The 24775-nt window shown below is 38.9% G+C and overlaps 3 protein-coding genes across 4 annotated transcripts; 2 read left to right on the forward strand and 1 right to left on the reverse strand.

The window, feature by feature from the left end:
* Window positions 1-708: 708 nt before the first annotated feature.
* Window positions 709-5553, forward strand: LOC308078803 (uncharacterized protein; the record flags this gene model as incomplete). Its single annotated transcript, XM_080420152.1, has 6 exons — window positions 709-772; window positions 3532-3653; window positions 3812-3894; window positions 4291-4409; window positions 4930-5072; window positions 5287-5553. 6 exons carry the CDS (start codon window positions 709-711, stop codon window positions 5395-5397), a joined length of 642 nt encoding a protein of 213 aa, XP_080276278.1. The 3' UTR covers window positions 5398-5553.
* cops4 (COP9 constitutive photomorphogenic homolog subunit 4 (Arabidopsis)) lies at window positions 2494-24535 on the reverse strand. 2 transcript variants are annotated; one of them, XR_013932510.1, is made up of 11 exons: window positions 24453-24535; window positions 23064-23143; window positions 22479-22630; window positions 21112-21215; window positions 20262-20415; window positions 19247-19397; window positions 18667-18837; window positions 18211-18326; window positions 17033-17117; window positions 16121-16371; window positions 2494-2520 (listed from the first exon to the last, which is right to left on the reverse strand). XR_013932510.1 is itself a non-coding variant. In XM_080419544.1 (10 exons), exons 1-10 carry the CDS (start codon window positions 24524-24526, stop codon window positions 16235-16237), a joined length of 1224 nt encoding a protein of 407 aa, XP_080275670.1. In that variant the 5' UTR covers window positions 24527-24535; the 3' UTR covers window positions 15569-16234. The 2 variants fall into 2 exon arrangements, 1 of the variants encoding a protein (XP_080275670.1); XM_080419544.1 differs by lacking the exon at window positions 2494-2520 and having other exon boundaries at window positions 15569-16371.
* plac8.2 (placenta associated 8, tandem duplicate 2) lies at window positions 11067-13586 on the forward strand. Its single transcript, XM_080419560.1, has 4 exons — window positions 11067-11167; window positions 12112-12236; window positions 12490-12599; window positions 13459-13586. Exons 1-3 carry the CDS (start codon window positions 11083-11085, stop codon window positions 12592-12594), a joined length of 315 nt encoding a protein of 104 aa, XP_080275686.1. The 5' UTR covers window positions 11067-11082; the 3' UTR covers window positions 12595-12599; window positions 13459-13586.
* Window positions 24536-24775: the final 240 nt, after the last annotated feature.

Below are 24775 nucleotides of genomic sequence, written 5' to 3' on the forward strand. Positions count from 1 at the left end.
GCCCTGCATGGAAATGCAGGGAAATGGTGGGTACCCCAACTTTCAGCAGCTGTCAAAAATTCTCCTAGGGAAACTGAATTGCAGTCTTTGTGAGATGTGTTACTAGACACCTTTACAAACACATTGGTGAAGATTTTTTTTGGTAAGGAATTTATTCCAAGATTGGAAATCTTTCTGCTAATATCCCCTGACTATTGAAAGAGCTCCTTTCACCTCTGTATCTCTGTTTGTTCTAACCTGCTCAAACCCAACAGGTGATTTCAATATTACTGTGATTGGTGTCACAGATATCTGCCCCTTCAACAGACCACAATGCAAAGAACAGTAGATGGCACTATATCACCATGCAAAACCATACAAATACAATCTGTCACCCTAAATGAAAACATATGTCACAATTTTCACATTTTCAGAAAAATAAACAATAGAGTACAGCTAAAATACAACTCATCTCTGGGACAGCTACAATCTGCATAGTAGCCATATCATCAACAACACCCTGGTGGCCCTGACCGCTGGCCTAGTGGTCCGGGCACCTAGGCTCCATTGCAGTCTGACAGCATGTCACGGGCTCGAGTCCCAATCCTGACAACCTTTGCTGCGTGTCACTCCCCATTTCCTGTATGTATACTATCAATAAAAGTCGAAAAAGACAAAAAAAACAGGGGAAAAAAAAACACCACCCTGGCTGCTCCTGTTCCAACTGCCATGGGAGTGGTCCTGGACAGCTCCCTGTCCTTCAAGGCACACATTGCAGTGATCACTAGCTCCTGTAGGTTGGCTATGTACTGTACAACATCCAGTGACGGAAGAAGTACTCACATTTGTTTTACTTAAGTAAAAGTATCAATACCCTATTGTAGAAATAGTCTGTTACAAGTAAAAGCTCAGTATTCAAATTGTACTTAACGTACAAAAAGTAGAAAGTAGTCATTATGCAGAGGGTCCCGTTTTACAAGTTTTCAAATGAATAAAATAATCCTTTGAAAATAGGCGATCTACAAGCTCACAACACGTCGCTTTGCAACGCCTTGTGAACTTGTAGATCGGCATTTTCAAATTGCCAATATACAGTATATAGGTCTGAAGTGGTTTAATAATAATCGAAATCTACAAAGTATCTAGTAACTAACGTTTTCAAATAATTATAGTGGATTAAAAGTACAATATTTGCCTTTGAAATATAGTAGGAGTAGTGGTAGTAGAAGATTGTGAAGTACTCGAGTAAAGTAAATATACCTCAAAATTGTACTTAAGTACAGTACTTGAAGTAAATGTACTTAGTTACTTTACACCACTGACAACATCCTGACAGCTCCTTATCCAAGCCTCAGTCACTTGACTATCGTAACTCCCTCCAGCTAATTAAAAACTTAGCAATGCTAATTTGAGGCTGGTCAGGAGGTCGTTCCAAAACAAAGGGCCAAAGTAAGATAGCCTAAGCTCTTTTTTCCTACCTCTGTACGCAGTGCAGCCACCGTGTACGCCGGCAACCAAGCATTAGATCTAAGGTTAAAAAACGTTTTAACTAGAACGAATGTGGTGCAGATGTAAGCAGGGAGACTGCCAACTTAAGTAAGGCTTTGAAAATAAAAGCGTACCAGTGCTGCATCCTGTGAATCGACAGAGAAGGCCAGCCAACCAAAGAATAGAGGAGAGACTGAGATGAGTCCTAAAGGCTCAGTTTGTAATGAATCTCAGTGCAGCGTGATATAATGGATCAAGTTTGGCCAATGTGGTTGGACAGGCAAATCTATAGACGATGCCACCGTAGTCAAGTTGTGATTTCAGCCTATAAAAAAGGCTCACTGTGAATTTGTAGATAGATAGAAATGTCAATGGATGAATTTCACATGACTACAGTATACTGGCGGGCCATAAATGATACATATTAAAGAAGGAAGCTGTGGGCCATATCAAATCTAGGCAGGTACCACTGTATGTTTACCTGGTAACTAATATACATAAACATTTGCCGTTGTTACTATCGTTTGTAAGTTCAAGTTAAATGTCTTGAGTTCAAGAACATCAGGTTCAAGCACTTTGGTAAGTCACCCTTCGTCCACAAATGCCTAAAGTGTAAATTGTGTCCTTGATCAAAATACCACAGTTTATTATACACAATAAAACATTATAAATGATGACGTTTATGATAATGTTTACATACAGTATAAGGAACTGCACTGCCTTCATTTTCCAACTATTGTTCCAGACAGCTTCAACTCTCCAACCACCTGGTAAGATTTACTTCTTAATGACTGCATGACTGGAAAGCCCGAACGTAACTTTTTGTCAGCTTTTCCACACTTTTTGATGTTCACGAGAGGTGTAATTTGTACGTTTTCACGGTTGTGAGACAACAGTGTTTTTCACAAAACAGGGACAACACAGGATGCAACTCTACAGTGTTTAGCCCATAGACTGTGTGTTTAGCCTGACTCATACTTTGTGTAGATCAGTGGTTCTTACAGTGGGGTCCAGGGAGACCTCAGGGTTCCCTGAGGGGGTTCCAAATGGACTCTTACAGGTCAGTAACTCTGAGAGTGTACAAAAACATTTGTACACTCTCAGAGTTATGGGGGTCCTTGAAATTCAAAACATTTGAGAACCACTGGTAGAATAGTACAAATATAAATGTAGCTAATTTGTAAAAGAAAAAAAGGAAAGAAAAACTATATCAGGAGACCACTAAGGGGCAGTAAATGCAATTTCCCATAGAAAGGAGGTGTCATTCACTGCTGACGTTTTTCCTTTTTCTCCTCTGTGCATCAAGTGTTTGTATTAGTTGATGACATGTATTATTGTGATATTTTTTTATGCTATGTTGATGAATTGAATACATAGGACCAATGGAAAATGGAATGGAAATGCAAACAGCTGTGACAAGTCAACCAGGCCCCTACGGTCCCTCGGACTTCCAGACTGGCCTGTTTGATATCACCAGTGACGGTGGAACCTGTGAGCTTCCCTCTCTCTTCATTTAACTAAATGAACCCTAGCGTCCTTATTCTGGGGGCGAACATTCAGAAACGATATTTTGTGTAGAGCATGGGACCACCGAATCTTTGTGATAGGAACTGTTTTTGTTTCCTTTTTACATGAAGCACCATGAACCTAGCATCCCTATTCTGGTGGGACCATTTGCCGAAAATAGCCGATCTACAAGCTCACAGCGCATCCAGCCGCAATGCGTTGATGAGCTTGTAGATCGGCTATTTTCGGCAAAGAGGTTTGGTGTGTAGTAGGAAAAAGAGCAGATCAAGTACAGCCAACCAAGTACAACAAGGTCAAGTTTACTACAAGTATTGAGGGTTTAAGTGGTTAAATGTCTGAAAATACACATTAACTTAAATCCAACGTTAATTCACACAACACTGATGATAGTGCTGTCAAACAAGTCTATGGAGCTGTCTATGAAATCTATGAAAAAGTTTAATCTGCAACATAATTGCACAATATATATGTAGTAGGGGTTGCTGCTTTTTTTTTTTTTACTACAAAAACTATAATCTTTTGTTTCATGTATTTCAGGCTTCAAAGGGTTGTGCTGCCTACCTTGCATGGTCTGCTCTATTGCCAGTGACATGGATGAGTGCTGCTGCGTTGCATTATACCCAATATGCAGCGTCTACCGGACCAGACACAACATCAAAGTAAGTTTTCAATAGATTATCATGAACAATTTCAATCAATTCAATCAATCTATCTTTTTTTTTTTTTTTTACTGTGACAAAGCAGGATATAAATTTTACGGAAAAGTTGGAATATTTAAATAGTTTGTGACTTGGCATAACATCTCTCTTGTTCTCAGGGCTCCCTTTTTGAAGATGCAAAGGTGTTTTGCTGCTGTCCAGCATGTGCTGCATGTCAACTGAGGAGAGACATCGACCTCAGGTAACTCTCAGAGTTATGGGGTCCTTGAAATGAAAAGGTTTGAGAACCGAACCACTGTTAAAATAATACAAATATAAATAATTTGTAAAAGAAAGAAAGAACGTTTTCTATCAGGAGACCACAAGGGGAGGTAAATGCAATTTCCCATAGAAAGGAGGTGTCAGTCACTGCAGACGTTTTTCCTTTTTCTCTTTTGTACATCAAGTGTTTGTATTTGTTGATATGTATTATTGTGATATTTTTGTATGCTATGTTGATTAATTGAATAGATAGGACCACAATGGAGACTGTACCACGTGCTGTTTACATTTCTGACTAATAGTATTCAATCAATCAAAAATCAAGAAAGAAAGAAAATAACAAAAAGATAAAGTTACAAAATGTGTTTTCTCGTAGAAAGAAGAGCATGGCTGAGCCTGTGACATATCAACCAGGCCCCTACGTTTCATCATACGTTCCCTCGGACTTCCAGACTGGCCTGTGTGACTGTGGCTGTGGCTGCTGCTGTAGAACATGTGAGCTCAGCTTGCCTCTCTTTATTAAACTAAATGAACCCTAGCGTCCTTATTCTGGGAGCAAACATTCAGAAAATATATTTTGTGTACAGCACGTGTCTTCAACAGGAGGTCCAGGACCGTTTAGGGGTCCTCAGAGTACTACAAGGGGGCCACCAAATCTTTGTGTGATAGGAACTTTTTTTTAGATCTACAAGCTCACAGCGTGTCCGACCGCGATGCATTGATGAGTTTTATCGGCTATTTTCGGCAAAGAGGTTTGGTGTGTAGTGGGAAAAAGAGCAGACTGTCAGCCAAAGGTCAAGTTTACTATAAGTATCGAGGGTTTAAGTGCTTAAATGTCTGAAAATTAACATGAATCCAATGTTAATTCACACAACACTGATGATAGTGATGATAATCTATGAAAAAAATTAATCTGCAACATAATTGTATAAGGTATATGTACAGTAGTAGGGGTTGCCTGCTTTATTATTATTTTTATTTTTTTAACAATAATCTTTTGTTGCATGTATCTCAGGCTGCAGGTACTCTCCACTTCCCATGATCTGGTCTGTTGCCAATGACATGGATGAGAGCTCCTTTATCCCTCTATGGCACTGCTGCTGCTATGCGTGCGGCTCTCCAATGCGCAGCGTCTACCGAACCAGATACAACATCAAAGTAAGTTTTCAATAATTATCATGAACAATATCAATCAATCTATAATTTTATTTATAGCATTGTCACTGTGACAAAGCAGGGTATTAATTACGAAGTGAAATATCGATTTTTCTTTCCTGACGGGGGGGGGGTCCTTGACTTGAAAAAGTTTGAGAACTACTGCAGCATAACACAACAGGTGTGACTTAGTATAATTAATCTCTCTTGTTCTCAGGGCTCCATGTGTAAAGATGCAATGGTGTTTTGCTGCTGTCCACTATGTGCCATGTGTCAGTTGAGGAGAGACATCGACCTCAGGAAGGAACAAGGCATTTTCCGAAAATGACTTTAATTAATAAAATATTATTCATTGTTTCTTTCTGGCAGAGTATTATGTTAATACAATATAACTAGTACATGTGCAGACCCTGGTGTCAGTAGTAGTAGTAGTACTGCCCAAAGCTCATAAGTGCCATATATTATCCCCCCCGCTCCAATCTTGGCTGAGCAGCGGAAATGTTGTTCTCTCACATGGGAGAGCCGGGTTCGAATCCTGGCTTGGACGTAAATGTCACAGATTACAGCTTTAAAAAGCCTTAATTTGTAGGGCATACCAGTAAAAGCACCAACCGGTCTTGACCTCGTGGTAGACAAACCAATCCACACGACACACCTGGTTACTTACTTAAAACCCTATTTCCCAAATACCCATTTTTATGGGTTGCGAGTAGGCCTAATTATCCCTTTATTTTTAATTTCCTACTTTTTGTTTTTTATTATTTGATTTTCCAAAAACTAACAATTTAACATTTTTGAAAAGATCAAAGATCAAATCAAAGAAACTCCTTAAATTAGGAAAATAAAAACTTTAAGAAAAAGTGAAAATAGCAAATCTACAAGCTCACAACGTGTCTTACAAGTTGTAAGACACGTTGTGAGCTTGTAGATCTGCCATTTTCTCCAAATGTTCTGAAGGATGAATTAAGCCCAGTAGTGATAAATGTTCAGTTAGTGTTAAAGAAAACAACAGAATAACATATGTGACTTTGCTGAGATTATAACTTATTTAATAAAGATTCGTCACCCATTTCACAAGAAAAAGGTGTCAATTGAACATAACATAAGATGTGTCCCTCTACACCAGATCTCTTGGTTCTTAATTCATCTCTGCTCACAAACTCTCTTATCACAGTTATGCTGATGACACACACTGGTGCTTTTCTCCTTCCTTTCCTCTGCCTCACAGGTTGAAGAGCTCATCGCTGCATGACAGTCTAGCTGTAGCTCACAGTTAATTCCCACAACCTCAAGCTCAATGCAGACTACTAGACTGAGCTTCTCTTTTTTCTTTTACTTAAGTAAAAGAAATGTGAGTACTTCTTTTTTCTTTTTGCCCCCTGCAGGATTTTGCCGTTTACAGCTTAGGCAACTCTTTATCCAGAGCAACTTACAATACATTCACATAAATAGAATGCAGAGTATTACAGTGTACTGCCTTGAGAAAGGTATGATACCAGCCAGGTAAACAATGAACCTAGCATCTATCTAAGCAACATGCCATCTAAATAACATTCTGTACATTTAAACTATACATTAAGATACCAGGTAAACACTGCGGAAGATTGGCTTCAGGTAGTCTCTGAGATTTATGACATGGAGAGGATGACTGCTAACTTGAGGATGAAGAAAGAGATATTTGAGAACAAATGGGGGAAATGGATTGATTATGAGTGACAAGAGGTCTAGGGAATAGGATAGTTATTTAAAATAAATATATGTATTTGGTCTTGATACAGTACTTAACCCATGACATACATACTCATGTACTATATATACACAACACATGACTTCTTAAATATATATATATTCATATATGTGTATATATGGTTTTTGTTTTGTTTTTCTGACGATCGAGGGAGAAGGTACTATGTGTGAGATGATATAAATGAAAATGGTTGTTGTAAGAATTGAACGAGCTAAAACCTTTTGAACAAAAAATGTACAGTTTTCATGTACTATCGTTTATTAACATTGAACAGCACCTGTGCCCTCCTTCTATTCTATTTTATTTTATTATTATATAAGATGATGTTTGGCAACATATGTGATGTCTATTGTTTGTCCTTTTGTTTTATGTGTTTTGTTTTTGAAAACTTAATAAAATTTAAGTGAAAATAAATAAATATATATACCAGGTAAACAATGAACCTATCCATAAGTTTCCTAGGCTGTGTGGGCATCACTTCCTGTCGATATCATTGGATTTCATTGGATCAAATCGACAGGAAGTGATGCCCACACAGCCTAGGAAACTTGTGGATAGCATCTGTCTAGAGTAGACAATAAAAACAAACGCGAGTGACCAAGATACATTATATCTGTGTAATTACTGCTCCTAAACTGTATTCTTCTGAGGCAGGTTAGACAACGCTCCAACTGCTGTTTAAGGGGGTTTTATTTATACCCACATTACCCAGTGCAAGACACCTAAAACACGTACAATGAATAAATGTCTTTATTGGCAGCCCTTCGCTGTCATCTTTTAAATGTCCATGAATTGTCCATATGAATGAAATGTTTATGTTCAAGTTGCATAATCACACATAACACACAATAGATGACAATTACTTGTAGAGACAAACAAAATAACGGTGACATACTGTGTGCATGCGCGTTCTGCCTAGAATATCCAGGAGTTGTTAAGTTGTTTTTATCTTTTAATCTGTATTTATCTCATTTTAGAGAGACTCTTTTTTTTATACTGAAAGAGCTCCTTTCACCTCTGTATCTCCGTTTATCCTAACCGGCTCAAACCCAATACAACAGGTGATTTCAATGTTACTGTGATTGGGGCGTCACACCATATCTGCCCCTTCAACAGACCACAATGCAAAGAACAGTAGATGGCACTATATCACCATGCATACACCATACAAATACAACCTAGCTCCCCAAATAAAAACATATTCACATTTTCAGAAAAATAAACAATAAAATAAAATACAACAAAATTACAACCCATCTCTGGGACAGCTACAATCTATAGTAGCCATATCCATTTCCATCAACACCTTATTAGCCCGGACCGCTGGCCTAGTGGTCCGGGCACCTAGGTTCCATTGCAGTCTGACAGAGTGTCACAGGTTCGAGTCCCTATCCCGACAACCTTTGCTGCGTGTCGCTCCCATAGAGGTCACTCCCCATTTCCTGTATGTATACTATCAATAAAAGTCGAAAAAGCCAACAAAGATATATATTTTTTTTAAAGCACCACCCTGGCTGCTCCTGTTCCAACTGCCAAGAACCTGGGAGTGGTCCTGAACAGTGAGCTGTCCTTCAAGGCACACATTGCAGTGATCACTGGCTCCTGTAGGTTATTGGCACTGTACAACATCAGGGATGGAAGAAGTACTCACATTTCTTTTACTTAAGTAAAAGAATCAATACCCTATATTGTAGAAATAGTTACAAATATAAGTTCGGTATCCAAAATGTACTTCAGTAAAAGTACAAAAGCATTGGTATCAAAATGTACTTAACGTACCAAAAGTAGAAAGTAGTCATTATGCAGAAGGTCCCGTTTCACAAGTTTTCAAATGAATATAATAATCTTTTGAAAATAGGCGATCTACAAGCTCACAACGCGTCACTTTGCTTTGCGACCCGTTGTGAGCTTGTAGATCGGCTATTTTCAAATTGCCAAAGTATATACAGTATATAGGTCTGAAGTGGTTTTAATAATAATCCAAATCTACAAAGTATATAGTAACGTTTTCAACTGACAACATCCCGACAGCTCCTTATCCAAGCCTCAGTCACTTGACTATCGTAACTCCCTCCAGCTAATTAAAAACTTAGCGATGCTAATTTGAGGCTGGTCAGGAGGTCGTTCCAAAACCACCTCTGTAAGCAGTGCAGCCACCGTGTACGGCAACCAAGCATTAGATCTAAGGTTAAAAGACTTTTTAACTAGAACGAATGTGGTGCACATGTAATCAGGGAGACTGCCAACTTAAGTAAGGCTTTGAAAATAAAAGCGTACCAGTGCTGCATCCTGTGAACCGACAGAGAAGACCAACCAACCAAAGAATAGAGGAGACAGAGATGTTAGTAGATGTTAGATGTTATTCATTACAGTTAGTAATGAATCTCAGTGCAGCAAATCTATAGACGATGCCACCGTAGCCAAGTTGTGATTTCAGTCTATAAAAAAGGCTCACGGTGAATTTGAGGTTTGTTTCCTAGCTGATCAACATGGGGCTTGAAACATAGGTTTTTGTCAAGCAGCAAGCCAGAATGGGCAGCCATAGCTGAATGGTTAGTGAGCCCTTGGCGGAGGTCCTGGAGGTCCCAGGTACGATTCCAGCTCTCAGCAATGTGTCGAAGTGTCCCTGAGCAAGACACTTAACCCCTAACAGCTCCCCCCCTCCGCGCTCCTCTGTGGGCAGCACTCAGCTGGGTGAAGCTGAAAACTGAAGTTCCATTTGTGGGAAGTGATAGGTATAAATAAATAAAAAGGCCAAGGTAATGATCAACAAATTCAGTGGGAGTGCCATCAAGCAGTGTCAGAGGGACAGGAGAGACATTTACAGTAGTTGGCGCGAAGAGCATGGCTTTCGTTTTGTTTCAGTTCATCTGTGCCTTGAATAAAACAAAACAATTTCCGTCTTTTTTACAATTCCTAAAAAGCATTTAGGAATCCTTACAAATTCTACTGAGAAATGGCCTATATCCGCCCGGGTTAATTTCGAAACACTCAGAAATGTCAATGGATGAATTTCACATGACTACAGTATACTGGCGGGCCATAAATAATACATGTTAAAGAAGGAAGCTGCGGGCCATATAAAATCCACGATGGGCGCCACGATTGGCTCCCAGGCCGGACTTTGGACATTTCTGCTTTAAATAGGTAATAGATTTGATATTTACTGCGTCTTGTATCTAGGCAGGTACCACTGTATGTTTACCTGGTAACTAATATACATGAACATTTGTCGTCGTTACTATCGTTTGTAAGAGTTCAAGGCATTTACTCCGTTCTTGCACTTTGGTAAGTCACCCCTCGTCCGCAAATGCCTAAAGTGTAAATTGTGTCTCTTGATCCAAATTTTGCCTCACAGTTTATTATACGCAATAAAACATTATTCCTGATAACGTTTATGATCAGGTTTACATCGGTATAAGGAACTGGCACTGCCTTCATTTTCCAACTATTGTTCCAGACAGCTTCAAAGTACAGTCCTTCAACTCTCCAACCACCTGGTAAGATTTACTTCCTAATGACTTCATGACTGGAAATCCCAAACATAACTTTTTGTTTTGTTGCTTTTTCCATACTTTTTGATGTTCACGAGAGGTGTAATTTGTACTTTTTCACGGTTGTGAGACAACAGTGTTTTTCACAAAACAGTGACAACACAGGATGCAACTCTACAGTGTTTAGCCCGATTCATACTTTGTGTAGATCAGTGGTTCTTACAGTGGGGTCCAGGAAGACCTCAGGGCTCCCTGAGCGGGTTCCACACAGGTCAGAAACTCTGAGAGTGTACAAATGGAACTAATTTGTACACTCTCAGAGTTATGGGTCATTGAAATTAAAAAAGTTTGAGAACCACTGGTAAAATAGTGCAAATATAAATGTAAATAATTTGTAAAAGAAAGAAAGAAAGAAAGTATGTAAAGAAATAAAAACTATAGATCAAGAGACCACAAGGGGAGGTAAATGCAATTTCCCATAGAAAGGAGGTGTCATTCACTGTCAACGTTTTCCCTTTTTCTCCTCTGTCAAGTGTTTGTATTTGTTGATGACATGTATTATTGTGATATTTTTGTATACTATGTTGATGAATTGAATACATACAGTAGGACCACAGGACTTTTTTGTGTTATCCTTTTAGCCTTAATGTCTTACTGTACCTCGTGCTATTTACATTTCTGACTAATAAAGTATTCAATCAAAAAGAAAGAAAGACAAAGAAAAGAACAAAGTTAAAGTTGCAGAATGTGTTTTCCTCGTAGAAAGAAGAGCATGGCTGTGACAAGTCAACCAGGCCCCTACGGTCCCTCAGACTTCCAGACTGGCCTGTGTGAAATCGGCAGTGACTGTGGAACCTGTGAGCTTCCCTCTCTCTTTATTAAACTGAATGTGTCTTCAACAGGAGGTCCAGGACCCTTTGGGGGTCCTCAGAGCTACTACAGGGGGGACAGGGGGACCAAATCTTTGTGTGATAGTTCTTTTTACATGAAGAACCATGAACCAAGCATCCCTATTCTGGAGGGAACATTTGCCGAAAATAGCCGATCTACAAGCTCACAACCTGTCCGGCCGCGATGTGTTGATGAGTTTGTAGATCGGCTATTTTCCACAAAGAGGTTTGGTGTAGGTCAAGGTCAAGTTTACTCCAAGTATTGAGGGTTGCGGTTAAAGGGGAATACCACTCATTTTCAACATTGAACTATGTCATTAATACACCTTAAAGCTGTTATGTGGAAATAAGAAAAGTCCCCCCCCCCTTCTATGTTGCCTAGAACTGGAGAATTGATTAGCCGGTGTACTTTTGGCTCCGCCCTCTAGGCTTCTGCGTTCACTAGAATGGGGAATCTCACTTCCAGCTGAAACAGTGTGACTTGTAGTAGTTTATAATGGCATTATGATTATATATCACATTTCACAAGACACAGTACTTGTAGATAATAGAGATCAATTGGCTGAAAATGCTCTAATAAGTCTCAACTTTATATTCAAGTCGCACTGTTTCAGCTGGAAGTGAGATTCCCCATTCTAGTGAATGCAGCAGCCTAGTGGGCGGAGCCAAAAGTACACCGCACGTACAGTATGTCACTGATCACATGATCTCAACAATCAATTCTTCAGTTCTAGGCAACATGGAAGGGGGGGGGGGGACTTTTTTTTATTTCCACACAACAGCTTTAAGGTGTATTAATGACATAGTTCGATGTTGAAAATGAGTGGTATTCCCCTTTAAATGTCTGAAAATACACATTAACATGAATCGCAAAACACAAAAACTATCATATTGTTTTGCATGTATTTCAGGCTGTTATGGGTTGTGCTGCATGCCTTGCATGGTCTGCTCTATTGCCGGTGACATGAACGAGTGCTGCTGCTTTGCGTTCAGCTTTCCAATACGCAGCGTCTACCGGACCAGATACAACATCAATGTAAGTTCTCAATAGATTATCATGAACAATAGCAATCAATCAATCATTTTATTTGTACGTCTGCTATTTTTTTATTTTTTTTTACATACATCTCTTCTGGGGGATCTCTGCCTGGCACAAACCCTTTTCGAATTGGGGGGTCCGCTGCCAAATACATATCAATTTGGGGGTCTTTTACTTGAAAAAGTTTGAGAACCACTGCAGTATAACACAATAGGTGTGACTTGGTATAATGAATCTCTCTTGTTCTCAGGGCTCCATGTGTAGTGATGCCATGGCGTATTGCTGCTGTCCAATATGTGCTGCATGTCAGCTGAAGAGGGACATCGACCTCAGGAAGGAACAAGGCATTTTCTGATTTGGGTGAGGTTATTATCTGAACTGGACTTTTAACCATATCAAACCCTAGCATCCCTTATTCTGGGCATGTCACAAATAGCTGAACATTTGGCATTGGTGTAAGGTAATTAAGCACATTTACTCAAGTACTGTACTTAACACATTGACTGCCTAGAACGAGTTAACTCGTTTTTACTCGTTTTTAAAATCCATCACTTGATTGCCTAGATCGAGTTAACTCGTTTTTAAGGAAAAAAAAAAATTCAAAAAAAAAATAATATTTTTTTATTTTTTTATTTGACCCAAAGACCAAGGAGATATGATTAGTCGAAGATCTAGACTCCTATCCACTTCCTTGTTAACTTAAAACTTTAAAATGTTGTATCTCAGCTCCTGAGTGCTTTTTTTTTTTCAATGAAAAATCTCTGGCAATAAACTGCAAAAAATCTGAAATAACTCAGGCAATCAATGTGTTAAGTACAATTTTGAGGTATCTTTACTTTACTGGAGCATTTCCAGTTTGCAGTAATTTTACTTCTACTCCATTACATCTCCAAAAGCAAATATTGTACTTTTAATCCACTAGAATTATTTTAAAACTGTAATTACTACTACTAGTTACTTTTTACACTTTGATTATTATCGCAAAACACACTTCAGCCCTATATACATTTTGGCCATTTGAAAATAGCAGATCTACAAGTTCAAGTATAAGCTTGTAGATAGGCTATTTTCAAAAGAGTATGCACACATTCAATCTGACACCTACCCCCACACACACTCCACCCACACCCACACACGCGCGCGCGCGCACACACACACACACACACACACAAACTTCCTAATTTATTAATCTAACAATGTATTGTTTTATCTCTTCCAGGTGCTGCTTGATTATACAGGATTGTTTTTGGTATTTCCACATAAGAGACATTTCTGTTAATGAGGAGTAAAGTGTTGAGGAATTAAACTCTTAAACCGTAGCATCCCTATTCTGGGGCGAATGTTCGCCAAAAATAGCTGATCTACAAGCTCACAACACATTTTGAGCTTGTAGATCAGCTATTTTCGGCGAAGAGATTTGTGGTGTAGAGGGCCAAAAAACAAGAGGTCCAAATACAAAGCCAACTCCGGTCAAGTTTACTGAGAATAGAGGGTTTAAGTGGCAACATTTTGATTCACATTATATAGTACAATAGATTAGGGAAATCCATCACAAAATGTTTTATAAGAATGTTGTTTATGTATTTTTGTTCTATCTCTATGCCCCCCCATGCTGTGTCTTAATTAATGATCAAAGTTGTTGTTGAAATGTGCTATACAACTAACCTTGCCTTGCCTAATCATTAAGAATCATTCATTTATGAGTAGGACACATCCAAAGGACGAAAGTGCACTAATGTTATGAATGTGAATAAAATTGGTTGTTGGTGATTTATTGGGGGATCCATTTATTTACTTAGAATACGATTATTCAAAATGCACTTTAAATCAACTGCTATTATTAGTTTGCTAAAGGGATACATGTAAGAATTAAGGCATAACATAGTCATCTCTCATTTTTATTAGTTTTATTGACCACTTCATCTCCATCTCATCATCTTTGTAAAGTAACTAAGTACATTTACTCAAGTACTGTACTGAAGTACAGTTTTTAGTTTTTTTTTTACTGGAGTATTTCCAATTTTCAGTACTTTTACTTCAACTCCACTACATCTCAGAGGCAAATATTGTACTTTTACTCCACTACAATTATTTGAAAACTTTAGTTACTAGTTACTTTGTAGATTTTGATTATTGCAACACATACAGTAACCACTTCAGTCCTATATAAATTGTAGCAGCCATGCGACGCATTGTGAGCTTGTAGATCTGCTATTTTCAAAAGATTGTTTTGAAAACTTGTGAAATGGGAAAAAGTGAGTACATTTACTTTTGGTACTTTAAGTACATTTTGATGCCAATACTTTTGTACTTTTACTCAAGTAAAAGTTGAATTCCTTTTACTTAAAAGAAACAGAGTATTTCTACATTGCTGTATTGATACTTTTACTTAAGTAAAACATTTGAGTACTTTTTCCACCACTGACAAACGTACAAGACATCCAGAGGAATGAACAGCTGAGCTATGTGTATTTAGCTACCTTTTATTTTAGGTGTCTAGTAGTTTGTTATAGTCCAAGTTTATTTTGGTGTTTTCAGCCCCCTCTTGTGGACATAGATGCGACTTCATTACCACAGGTTTGCATTGCTCTGTCTCAACTAATAACTACAAGTTATATACTGTATATACAGTCAGACAGGCATGTACGGCAATCTATATGACATAAGATAGTAAATGTGTTTAATTTCTCCTCTCATAGCGAAAACAGGGGTCCTGTTTCACAAGAAAACAGGGGTCCTGTTTAAGAAAAAGCAAGGCTTGACCAAATCTAGGCATCATGGCTTATTCTGTTTCACGTACCTGTAGGCCAAGCCAGGTTGAGGTGGTGCGACTAGGTGAAGTCTGGTAAAAGTGATTCACATGAATGCTCGTTCAGGGCTTACTTCAATAGACTCCAGGTCGACCACAGATTACTTCAACAGACCATGAGTTCGATGACAGATATACTGATCCTGAAGTAGGCTAAAGCATACAATTATGTAAAAAGAGTTAACACAGCTGCTGTAATAAAACAGAGAAAACACGGATGCTGTAATAAAACAGAAAAAAACAATAGTCAATAGACTGAAAGTGCAAATAGAAAATAAAATCCTGTCGGACAGCCCTTCACCCTAGGAACTTTAGCTTATCGTCCATGTCTCGACAACATACTGGTTGCTAAACATGGACATTGCTGAGATTCAGACTAGTGGAAGTAAACAATCGTTAACAAATTGGCTATTGTATGACTTCGGTTTATAAATACTCATAAGCTGGGGACTGAACATTTTAATAAACCACTGAACAATATTTTCTTTCATTCAGAAATTTCAAAACCAGGAGAACCAAGTTGATTTCAAATTCACATTTAATTAATTTCTTTGTACTGTTGAAGATGATATTGGGTCTGTCTAGCCACTTTAGGACAGAATGTAACATAATAGCTATTGTATTATGTGGAGTGAACATTTGTACTTATAGCACCGCCGTGTTTACTTCAACCGAAAGGCATACCACTCATATAAGTGGTTAATTTTACAGTTGGGCAAAAGAGAATACAAAAACAGTTCACTGTAAAACTAGCAGAAAGAAAGACATTATAACCAGACAGATGTTTCAGTGAAGTTACTTCAGTGCACACCAGTGTCACATTTAATGACTCAGTGTGAGCAGACAGGAAATTGTGCCACCTTAATAGCAATAGTCAGGACCAATTATATGATAAGGTTGAACATTGGCGAAGTGCTCCTTTAAGGGAGAGTGGCTGGGTGATGGGAGCAGTTTAGGGCAGTGATTCTCAAAGTGGGGTCCATGGACCCTTAGGGGGTTCCAAATGGAACCAAATGGACCGCCACGGGTCCAAAGTGGGGTCCATGGACCCTTAGGGGGTTCCAAATGGAACCAAATGGACCGCCACGGGTCTATTTGGTTCGATTTGTGTACTCTCAGAGTTATGGGGCACCCTGAAACTAAAAGGTTTGAGAACCACTGGTCTAGGGGAGCGTTTAGTTGATGTTCAATGGGTCATTTGTGTTTCCATGGTCTGCGTCATGGCCCATTCCGGAGCAGCTGCTTGGATCTTTTCTAGGAGCTTGTTGACTTGGAAACAAAGCGATTGGATCTGTTTGTCCCAGGTGGGAAGTGGCTCACGGGCTGAAAAAAAGACACAAAAACAACCAAGTGGGTCGGCGATTAAATGTGTATTGATCCAACAATATCTTCTTAACGATTATGCTATCAATTACTTTTTCAATTAAACAAATCATTTTGATTAATTCTTCTTTTTGTCAACAAATTGCAGTGAAAAAAATTCCAACTGATTCTTTATAATTGACTAAATCAATTAGCCTGATTAAACACTTAAGCAGTCCTTTGTCCTTGGTCATACAACAGTGTTGCGCGAGAATAGCCAATTGACAAGCTTGCCATGCGTCACATTGTGATAAAACTAAAATAGCCGATCTACAATCTCACAGCATGTTGGAAAACGGATGAATGTAAACCATCTGAATTGCTTGCGATTCACTCTCATTTCTAAATCATATCGTCTCTGTCGGGTGGAAACCTCATATGTCCAAAACGTGTCGCTTTGCGCCGTGTTTAGAGCTGGCAGATCTGCTACTTTTTATGTTTTTGTGTGACACTGTAGTATGATCAATTACAGCGTTAATTTACGAAAAAACACCAAAAGTTAAAATATGGAGATAAGAGGTTTCTGCCCAACAGCAACGATATGCTTCTTTCTTGCCAAAATGCCAGGTTTTCTATGTTCTACCAAAAGTTTAAATTAAAAAAGAAAGTCATTTTCACTTACTCTCAAAGTGGACAATACTATCTATCTGGTCAATGAAGCCATTCATGCGACCCTCTGTTATCATCTGGGAGGCGATTCTTTCAGCCTGAGAACAAAGCACAAAATCAAACAATGTTAGAATTAGTATTAATTAGTTAGAATCCCCGTCCAGCAAAACATGACAACCTCATGGTCTTTGCTTTAATGCCACCCCCAGAATTTCCAAATGAACACAAAATGTATTCTAAAACTCTCAGGTAACCAGTGAAGGACTGGTGTGATATGCTCACTTCTCTTGGTGTGTGTCAAAAGCCTGGCAGCAGCGTTTGAATAGTTTGCTTGCTGATACCCAAAAATTTCGCTTGTCGATACCCGAATTAAGTGCATTACAATAATCAAGTCTTTTCTAGGTCTGCGGCAGTTAAGGAATGGCCTAACCTTGGCTAGCCGTCAAAGCAGGATTGTACCACTTTGATCACCTGGATGTCAAAAGAATATAACAAGAGGGCATGGCCTTGATTCTAGCGCCACTCTTGGACCAAAAAAATGTTTGAGAACCACTGGTTTAAACAACATTAGGAAACAAGCCCAAATAAGCAACTGCATTTTACAAACAAGGCCAAAAACCCACAACTACCAATAATTTACAAGCAACTTTACAGAAAAACACGCCCAAAGTCGCTTATTTTAAGCAGACATAGCAAAATGATTCACAGTAGGAACCAAATGTAACTCTGTAACTCAATGTACAAAAGGAATCAAATGGACCCTTACGCAACAAACCCACCAAAAAAGCATCCGCCCACCCGCTTTCTTCGCACAACTGTTCTCACCAAAGCCGGCCAAAACCAGAATGTCTGGTCGTCCTATATACAATGTATTTCTATGAGAATAGACAAAGACAAGCTTTTTTTTGCCCAGAGCAGAGAACAAAATCTTCATGTAGGTGTCTGTGCGCAGCCAGTGAGAACGGCTGCATTCATTAACATATTGCTGAAAAGCAGCGTCCGTGCGCTTATACCTGTGCGTTTCGTACATTACGGGTACATTTGGTTCCATTTGCACACTGTCAAGAGTCGTGGGGGTCCGTGGCCTAATATGCATACCAAACCTTTTGACCCCCAGTTTGAGAACCCCTGTTTTACTGCACGTTCAGGCCACTGTGCCCAGTTCCCCCAAAATGGGGCCCAATGTCTCACTTTTGCTGGAGGAATTTCCAACAAGGCCCCAAGCTCTTCAAAAGTGATGTTGTTGTACAGTTTACTGGCAGACAGCAGGTTGTGTTCTATGACCGCTCTGTCCAGGATGCTGGAACCTGGAAGGGAGAGCACACAGATGGAAATATTTAGGAGAAAACAAAAACACTTCTAAATCCCTATATTCCACGCTGGCCACGCATCTACGCATCCTTCTTCTCACGATATCACTGAATTTATTTTTGTTTAAAAGATGTCACGCAACCATTTTAATGAGTAAATATCCCATTTTTCGTTTACATTATTAAAAGTTTTGTTCACAAGGAGTCACAATGCGACGTGTTGTGAGCTTGTATATTGGAGTTGTTGTTTTTTTGTCCCGGGGAGACACCAAATGTCTTTTAGGTCTCGAGCTGATAAAGTTTGGGAACCCCTGTGTGCCAGTGCTCTTGACTTTACCATCTACTGTTGTGGCCTTCTGATGTGGCATGAGCAAGGCAGCAAACTCCTGCAGCTGGTTGCCCCTGATGATGCGATCCAGGTACATTTTCTCCAAGATGCCGTAAGCGGCCAGCTGCTGACAGCGCTCGTCCTTGAACAGAGTGGCCAGCATACGGGAACGCTGTTGGCCTGGAGGGCAGAGAGCGAAGGAGGGAGAGGGAGAGATATAGATATAGATAGGGCTGAAGTGATTAATGTATGTTTTGTAATAATAATCAAAACCTACAAACTAACTAGTAACTAAAGTTTTCTAATAATTGTAGTGGAGTAAAAAGTACAATATTTGCCTCTGAGATGTAGTGGAGTAGAAGTAAAAAATACCTGTACTTAAGAACAGTACTTTAGTACATGCACTTTACACCACTGACAATTTTCTGAAAAACTTAACAGAATTGTCAACGTTCACACAAAATAATAATAATTCTAAGCCTCTGTAGCAGATGGAAACATTTTAGAACTTAAACCTTTGGCTTAAACCTTTGTCTTTCACGTAAAATGACTTTCACTTGACCTACAGTAATGTTCATAAGTGGTTTACCTGCAGAGGCCAGTATGGTGCAGTTCAGTGCATGCTTCAGAGCTTCTAGACGTTCAGTCTCGTGGACGATGGATTTATAAGACAGCTCATTGTACCTCTGTGCAGCTTCAATGAACTTCCTCCTGAAGTCTAGGACTCTGGCATAGCAGACCTGGGCACAAGCAGTTTACAGTTTAGGCATTTAGCAGATGCTCTTAATCAAGACAGTACATTACAGTAAGCAAGGACACAAGATAATACATCATAATACATCAAATGCATAAAAATAGTAATCTAATAATAAAGTAAACGGAACATTAACCCATTAAGACCTGAAGCCGATTCTACAAATGTCTTCTAAATCCCAACAGTATTCTGAAAAACGTATGTTTCTATATCAGTGGTGCTCAAACTTTTTCATGTCAAGGACCCCCAAAATGATATGTATGTTGCCACGGACCCCCATCTCAAACTATTTTGTTCCAGGGACCCCCAGAAGCAAATTTGAGTTAAAATGTTTTTGAAAATATATATATTCAAAGATTTACACAAATTTTCACGATTTTTCAAAAATACCAGCGATACAAGCTCACAGTACGCGCTGTGAGCTTGTATATCTGCTATTTTTGAATAGCCAACGCTAAAATCTAAACTTTCCCGGTTTTAAATGGGTTACAACGTCCGTTCTAGCTAAACAAAAAGTTTTGTGAAAACAATATAGCTCATGAATGTCAAGAAAATGAACAGCAATATGGAAAAAAAAAAAGCATAAAGCAGTGGTTCTCAAACGGGGGTTCGAGGACCCCCAGGGGTCTTTGAGGAGTTACAAGTCTGTAACTCAGAGAGTGTACAAAATGGTCCATTTGGTTCCATTTGTACACTCTCAGAGTTGGGATTTTATAGTGTCGATTGGGTCCCCCCCAGAGACAGAAAATGGTATCAAATGGGGGTCCGTGGCCTATGGCATATCAAACTGGACGTCTGTGACATTAAAACGTTTAAGAAGCACTGCTATAAAGACAGTAAAGTTAAATACCTTATAGTGTATCTGCAGCTGTTCATTAGACGACTCATTCTGAAGCAAGGAGGCTCTGTTGATGTAAGCTTCAGCCTGAACGGGATCATCATCCTCCAGGTACAAACGAGCAATTTTCAGGTATGTGTCCAACTTATAGTCAACATTGTACTGCCTGAGGGAAACAACATCACTATTAGGGCGCAACTGTCCATTATCTTCCAGCCATTATTCTCTTTTTGGATACATTGAATGAACTAGATAGTTAGGTTTCTGGATAATTTAAAGAAATGTATCAATATATCAACATGAACAATATTTGAAGAGGTTTTTTATGATTGACTAAATCGATGAGTCTGAGTAACCACTTATTTCCGTAATTTTTGCAAACGATTATTTTATAAAAACTGAGAATGTTTGTAGAATCAATTAAATTGATTAGTTAGATTAAGGGAGTTGTAAGTGATATTTTGTTTAAGAGTTAAATTGCTCTATATTCCCATAGTAATCATTCAATGCTATAGTGTTTGTTCAGTAACAGGGGTTCCCCCATCTCTCCAGCTCTTTTATAGTAAACAGAAAATAAATTTTCAGGTCGGGATACTCATTTCATCCAATCAGAGAACTCATACTGGATAAACAAGTGAAATTGGTAAACACAATTGGAACCGGAACACTATCAAATTGAAGGTGATGAATGGGTTCTCTCTCTCCTGATTGGAGGAAATTTGCGACCCACCTGAAAATGTATTTCCTTTTAACTAAAGAGCTGGAGAGATTCCAAGACCCCTGTAACTGAACAAATACTCTATATAGCAATAATTACTGTTGCACACCTATTTGAGATCCAGTAAGTGAACTGGTAACTTACTTTTGTCCTGTTTCCAGGGGAATGCCGACCAGAACCTGAGCAGCATTTTTCCAGTCCCCCTCCTTTTCATAAATGGTTGCCAAGTGCTGTCTGATGGACGCAACCTGAAAAACACATAAGGTTGTTAAAGCTACTGTTTTAGTCCACCACGGCCCAAGAAACCATCACACCAGAATGAAATGTTTGGAACGGGGGAGTCTGGTGCAACGCTCAGGTCCTGGACCTGGTGAGACAAAGGAGGAGCCCGGCCAGGAGGCCATCCACAGAGCCTAGTCCCTCCACGTGCCAGAGCCAGTCCCGGCAGAGTAGTTCCGGAGAAGCGGACTGAGGGGCCCCGTCTTTCCCTTAGAGGACTGACCGTGGGTAGCACTGATAGTAAACGTTTTAGCTCGAGACCCAGAAGAGAAATTTGAGCAGATCTACAAACTCACTGCGCTGCACGGTGCGACACGTCGTGAGCTTGTAGATCTGCTAGTTTCACTACTGCTTTTTTTCTAATGGAATTTCTTTGATTTTTTTTAATGAAATTTAAAAAAAGAAAGACTTTATGGAGGAAACAAAAAACAAAACAAGAAAAGGATATTTACTTGCGACCCATGAAATTGTGTCCGCCACCCACAAATGGGTCCCGACCCAGTGTTTGGGAAAAAGTCAATGCAAATGTATTAATTGGTGGCAATTAATTAGTGGAGAGTGATAGCGCACACTTTGTCCACTGTGTGGGTTGCCAGAAATGGCTAAATCTCTGAGTCGCAATATGTCAAGGCAGATTATGTCAAACCACAAACATTGGTGGTCTGTGGTCAAATCACCGTTCCAGCACACACAGCGGACGGGTCGAATGTCGACTCAAAAGTGGAGCTGCAGCAAGTATAAAACAGTTTCGTCCTCAGAAAGAAAAGGTTCCACTTGTTTTTTGGAGTATGCTTCCAGCTGTAATGTGATCATTTCCCCCTTGTGTTTACCGCCATCCTCAAAACCCCACCTCCAATCGCTGTGAATGGCTGAGACGTGTGCAGGAAGCACTCATTTTGCTTTATGTGATAACCTACTCTGTCTCCGAAATCACATAATTGATTATTTGATAATCTAATAAAAATAATCAACTAATAATCTATCCCAGGCATGTCATCAAAGGCAAAAAGTTTCAATAACAAATCTACAAGCTCACAGTGAGCTTGTAGATTTGTTATTTTCAGTACTTTTGCACGACACGGTTGTGAGACAAAGTATAAAATAGGCCTTAAGTGGTTTTCAACTAAATATATATATTTTTTAAATCACACTTCGATTTTTTTTTTATAATTAACAAAGTAATCCACAGAATAATCGCTAAGGAGATTGACAGCTGCAGCTCTAGTACTTACTTGCTCCTCAAAAGAGATCACCCTGGGCTGAATCTTTTCCAAAGTGAAGTGGTACACAGCCTTAGCTGTACCGTCCGGCAAGTTGGGGAGGTGAGTGCAGAAGTCAGTGAGCAGTTGTCTGGAAATGACTAGACTGACATTCTCATTGACCACTGTAAGAGAGAACAGATAAAGAACCACAGTAAGATCAAGTGGTTAATTCAAATTAACTTGACTTGGGGTGGTGCTCAAACCTTTTCATGTCAAGGAGCCCAAAATTATATGTATTTGGCCGCGGACCCCCATCTCGCAATATTTTGTTCCAGGGACCCCCAGAAGCAAATTTAAGTTAAAATGAGTTAAAATATTTGAATATATGTATTTTTAAAAATATATATATTCAAAGATTTGCACAAATGTTCACGATTTTTTAAAAATAGCAGATCTACAAGCTCGCAGCGCGGCACAAAGTGACGCACTGTGAGCTTGTATATCTGGTATTTTTGAATAGCCAACGCTAAAATCTAAAATGACACAGGTGCTTTAGTTTCCCGGTTTTAAGGGGTTAAAGAATGAAATGCTAAGTAACATGGTGACATCACATACTTGCTTCAACAAACGCCTTTAATGACTCCAGTTGATCCGCATCTGTAAACTGAATGGCCTTCTCCAAGATTTGTCGGTACCTAAAACAGAATTTAGATATCCATTACTCAAGCCTGATTTAGGCTCTGCTCAGTCGTACGATGTTGTCATGGATTGGGAGTGATCTATGGCAGTGTATATGGAATACATGAAGCTGAAGTGTATGCAATATAATTCACAGCCAGTCTAACACTAATTCTATAATAAATCCACTTAAAGGAATATTTCACTTAAAAAAAAAACTTGGGGGGCGTGTCTGATAAAATTATTATCAAATATCTAAAAACTAAATCAAGCAACTTAAAAACGGTCTGGGGGGCTCACAAAAGCCTGAGTAGACGATAAAATGACCCAAAGTTTTTTTGAAAGTGAAATATCCCTTTAATCCAGACACCAAGCTACCTCCCACACCCCCCTATTGCTCTTCATGGGGCTTTATATTTATTATTATATCTTTATCTTTAATGTTGTTGTGCATGCCATCTTTACTATTTATTTGTTACTGTATTATTGCAGCTATTTGATTTGATTTGATTTATTTAGCACAAAATGTAAAAACAATACAAAAAACAAAACAAAAAACAGTACACAAAATATTAAAAGAATAGTGCCAGGAGGAGGCAAGAAGCCCAAAGGGCTTATAAGGGGCCTCTACCTATCGTATAACAACATTAAAAACATTAATAGAACATGATTTGTAAACAACAAAATATGAATACATAGAATTTTTACAAATAACATGATTGCAGTATAAAAATAACTTCAAAGATGACTGATAATAACTAGCTAACATAGTTGATCTGTGTAAAATCCATAGTGCAAACAGGCAAAAATAAACCAAATCCAAAAAGTTATCAGGGAATGTGTGATAATGAATGTGACATTATTATGTGACCTGTTCAATCAGAAGATCCTTCAATGTGTTCTACTTCTTATATACGTTTGTTGACAAACCCACAATCAAAGAATTGTACTCGTGTTCTCGTATATAGGCTAAGATGTAATGAATAATAATAATCTTGAATACATGTGCATGTGATTAAGTACACATACTGACAACACGTGTGCGTGTGTAGTTTGATGTGACAATGGATAGATCAGGACATTAATGGATAAATCAGGACATTAATGGATACATCAGGACAATAAATCAGGACATTAATGGATAGATCAGGACATTAATGGCAGGGGGACACAGCTAATTTCAATGCTAACAGCCAGCTAACGCTATCTCGTTTAGAGATATTCACCCAGCAAATTGTGGGTAAATTGCCCCAAGTGCATATATATATATATCTCTCTATCTCTCTCTATCACAAGCCATACACAATTCGTGAGGTGAGTACGTACTTTGCAGCCAGATCTTTGTGAGATCCAGTGGAGTTGATCAGCCCAGCCAGCTCCTGTCGCACGTCGGTCGCCATTTTGACCGTTTAGCATCAACAACAGTGTTGCCAGGTTTTCTGATACAAATAAGCAACCAGGTCTTGGAAGACACGCCCCAAAAAAAGCATCGCGTTGTGAGCTTGTAGATCTGCTATTTTCAAAAAACTCTTGCAATAAAATGTGGAATATTTGGAATATTTTTTTAAACATTCTAACGACACAAATGCTCCCCTGTCACGGGGGAGCATGTCGTTACAGGGGCCCTGTGGCACAAAATATTTCCATGA

This window comes from Gymnoscopelus braueri (genome assembly GCF_963280865.1).
Source record: "Gymnoscopelus braueri genome assembly, chromosome: 22".
Lineage (NCBI taxonomy): Eukaryota > Metazoa > Chordata > Actinopteri > Myctophiformes > Myctophidae > Gymnoscopelus > Gymnoscopelus braueri.

Excerpts from the sequence above, each read along its gene's own strand:
- plac8.2 (XM_080419560.1), top strand. The coding sequence starts at position 11,083 with ATGGCTGTGACAAGTCAACCAGGCCCCTACGGTCCCTCAGACTTCCAG. Across the intron at positions 11,168-12,111 it reads CGGCAGTGACTGTGGAACCT|GCTGTTATGGGTTGTGCTGC; the intron begins GTGAGCTTCCCT and ends CATGTATTTCAG. Across the intron at positions 12,237-12,489 it reads GGACCAGATACAACATCAAT|GGCTCCATGTGTAGTGATGC; the intron begins GTAAGTTCTCAA and ends TCTTGTTCTCAG.
- cops4 (XM_080419544.1), bottom strand. The coding sequence starts at position 24,526 with ATGGCGACCGACGTGCGACAGGAGCTGGCTGGGCTGATCAACTCCACT. Across the intron at positions 18,838-19,246 it reads CACCATACTGGCCTCTGCAG|GCCAACAGCGTTCCCGTATG; the intron begins GTAAACCACTTA and ends TCTGCCCTCCAG. Across the intron at positions 18,327-18,666 it reads GAAGGCCACAACAGTAGATG|GTTCCAGCATCCTGGACAGA; the intron begins GTAAAGTCAAGA and ends TCTCCCTTCCAG.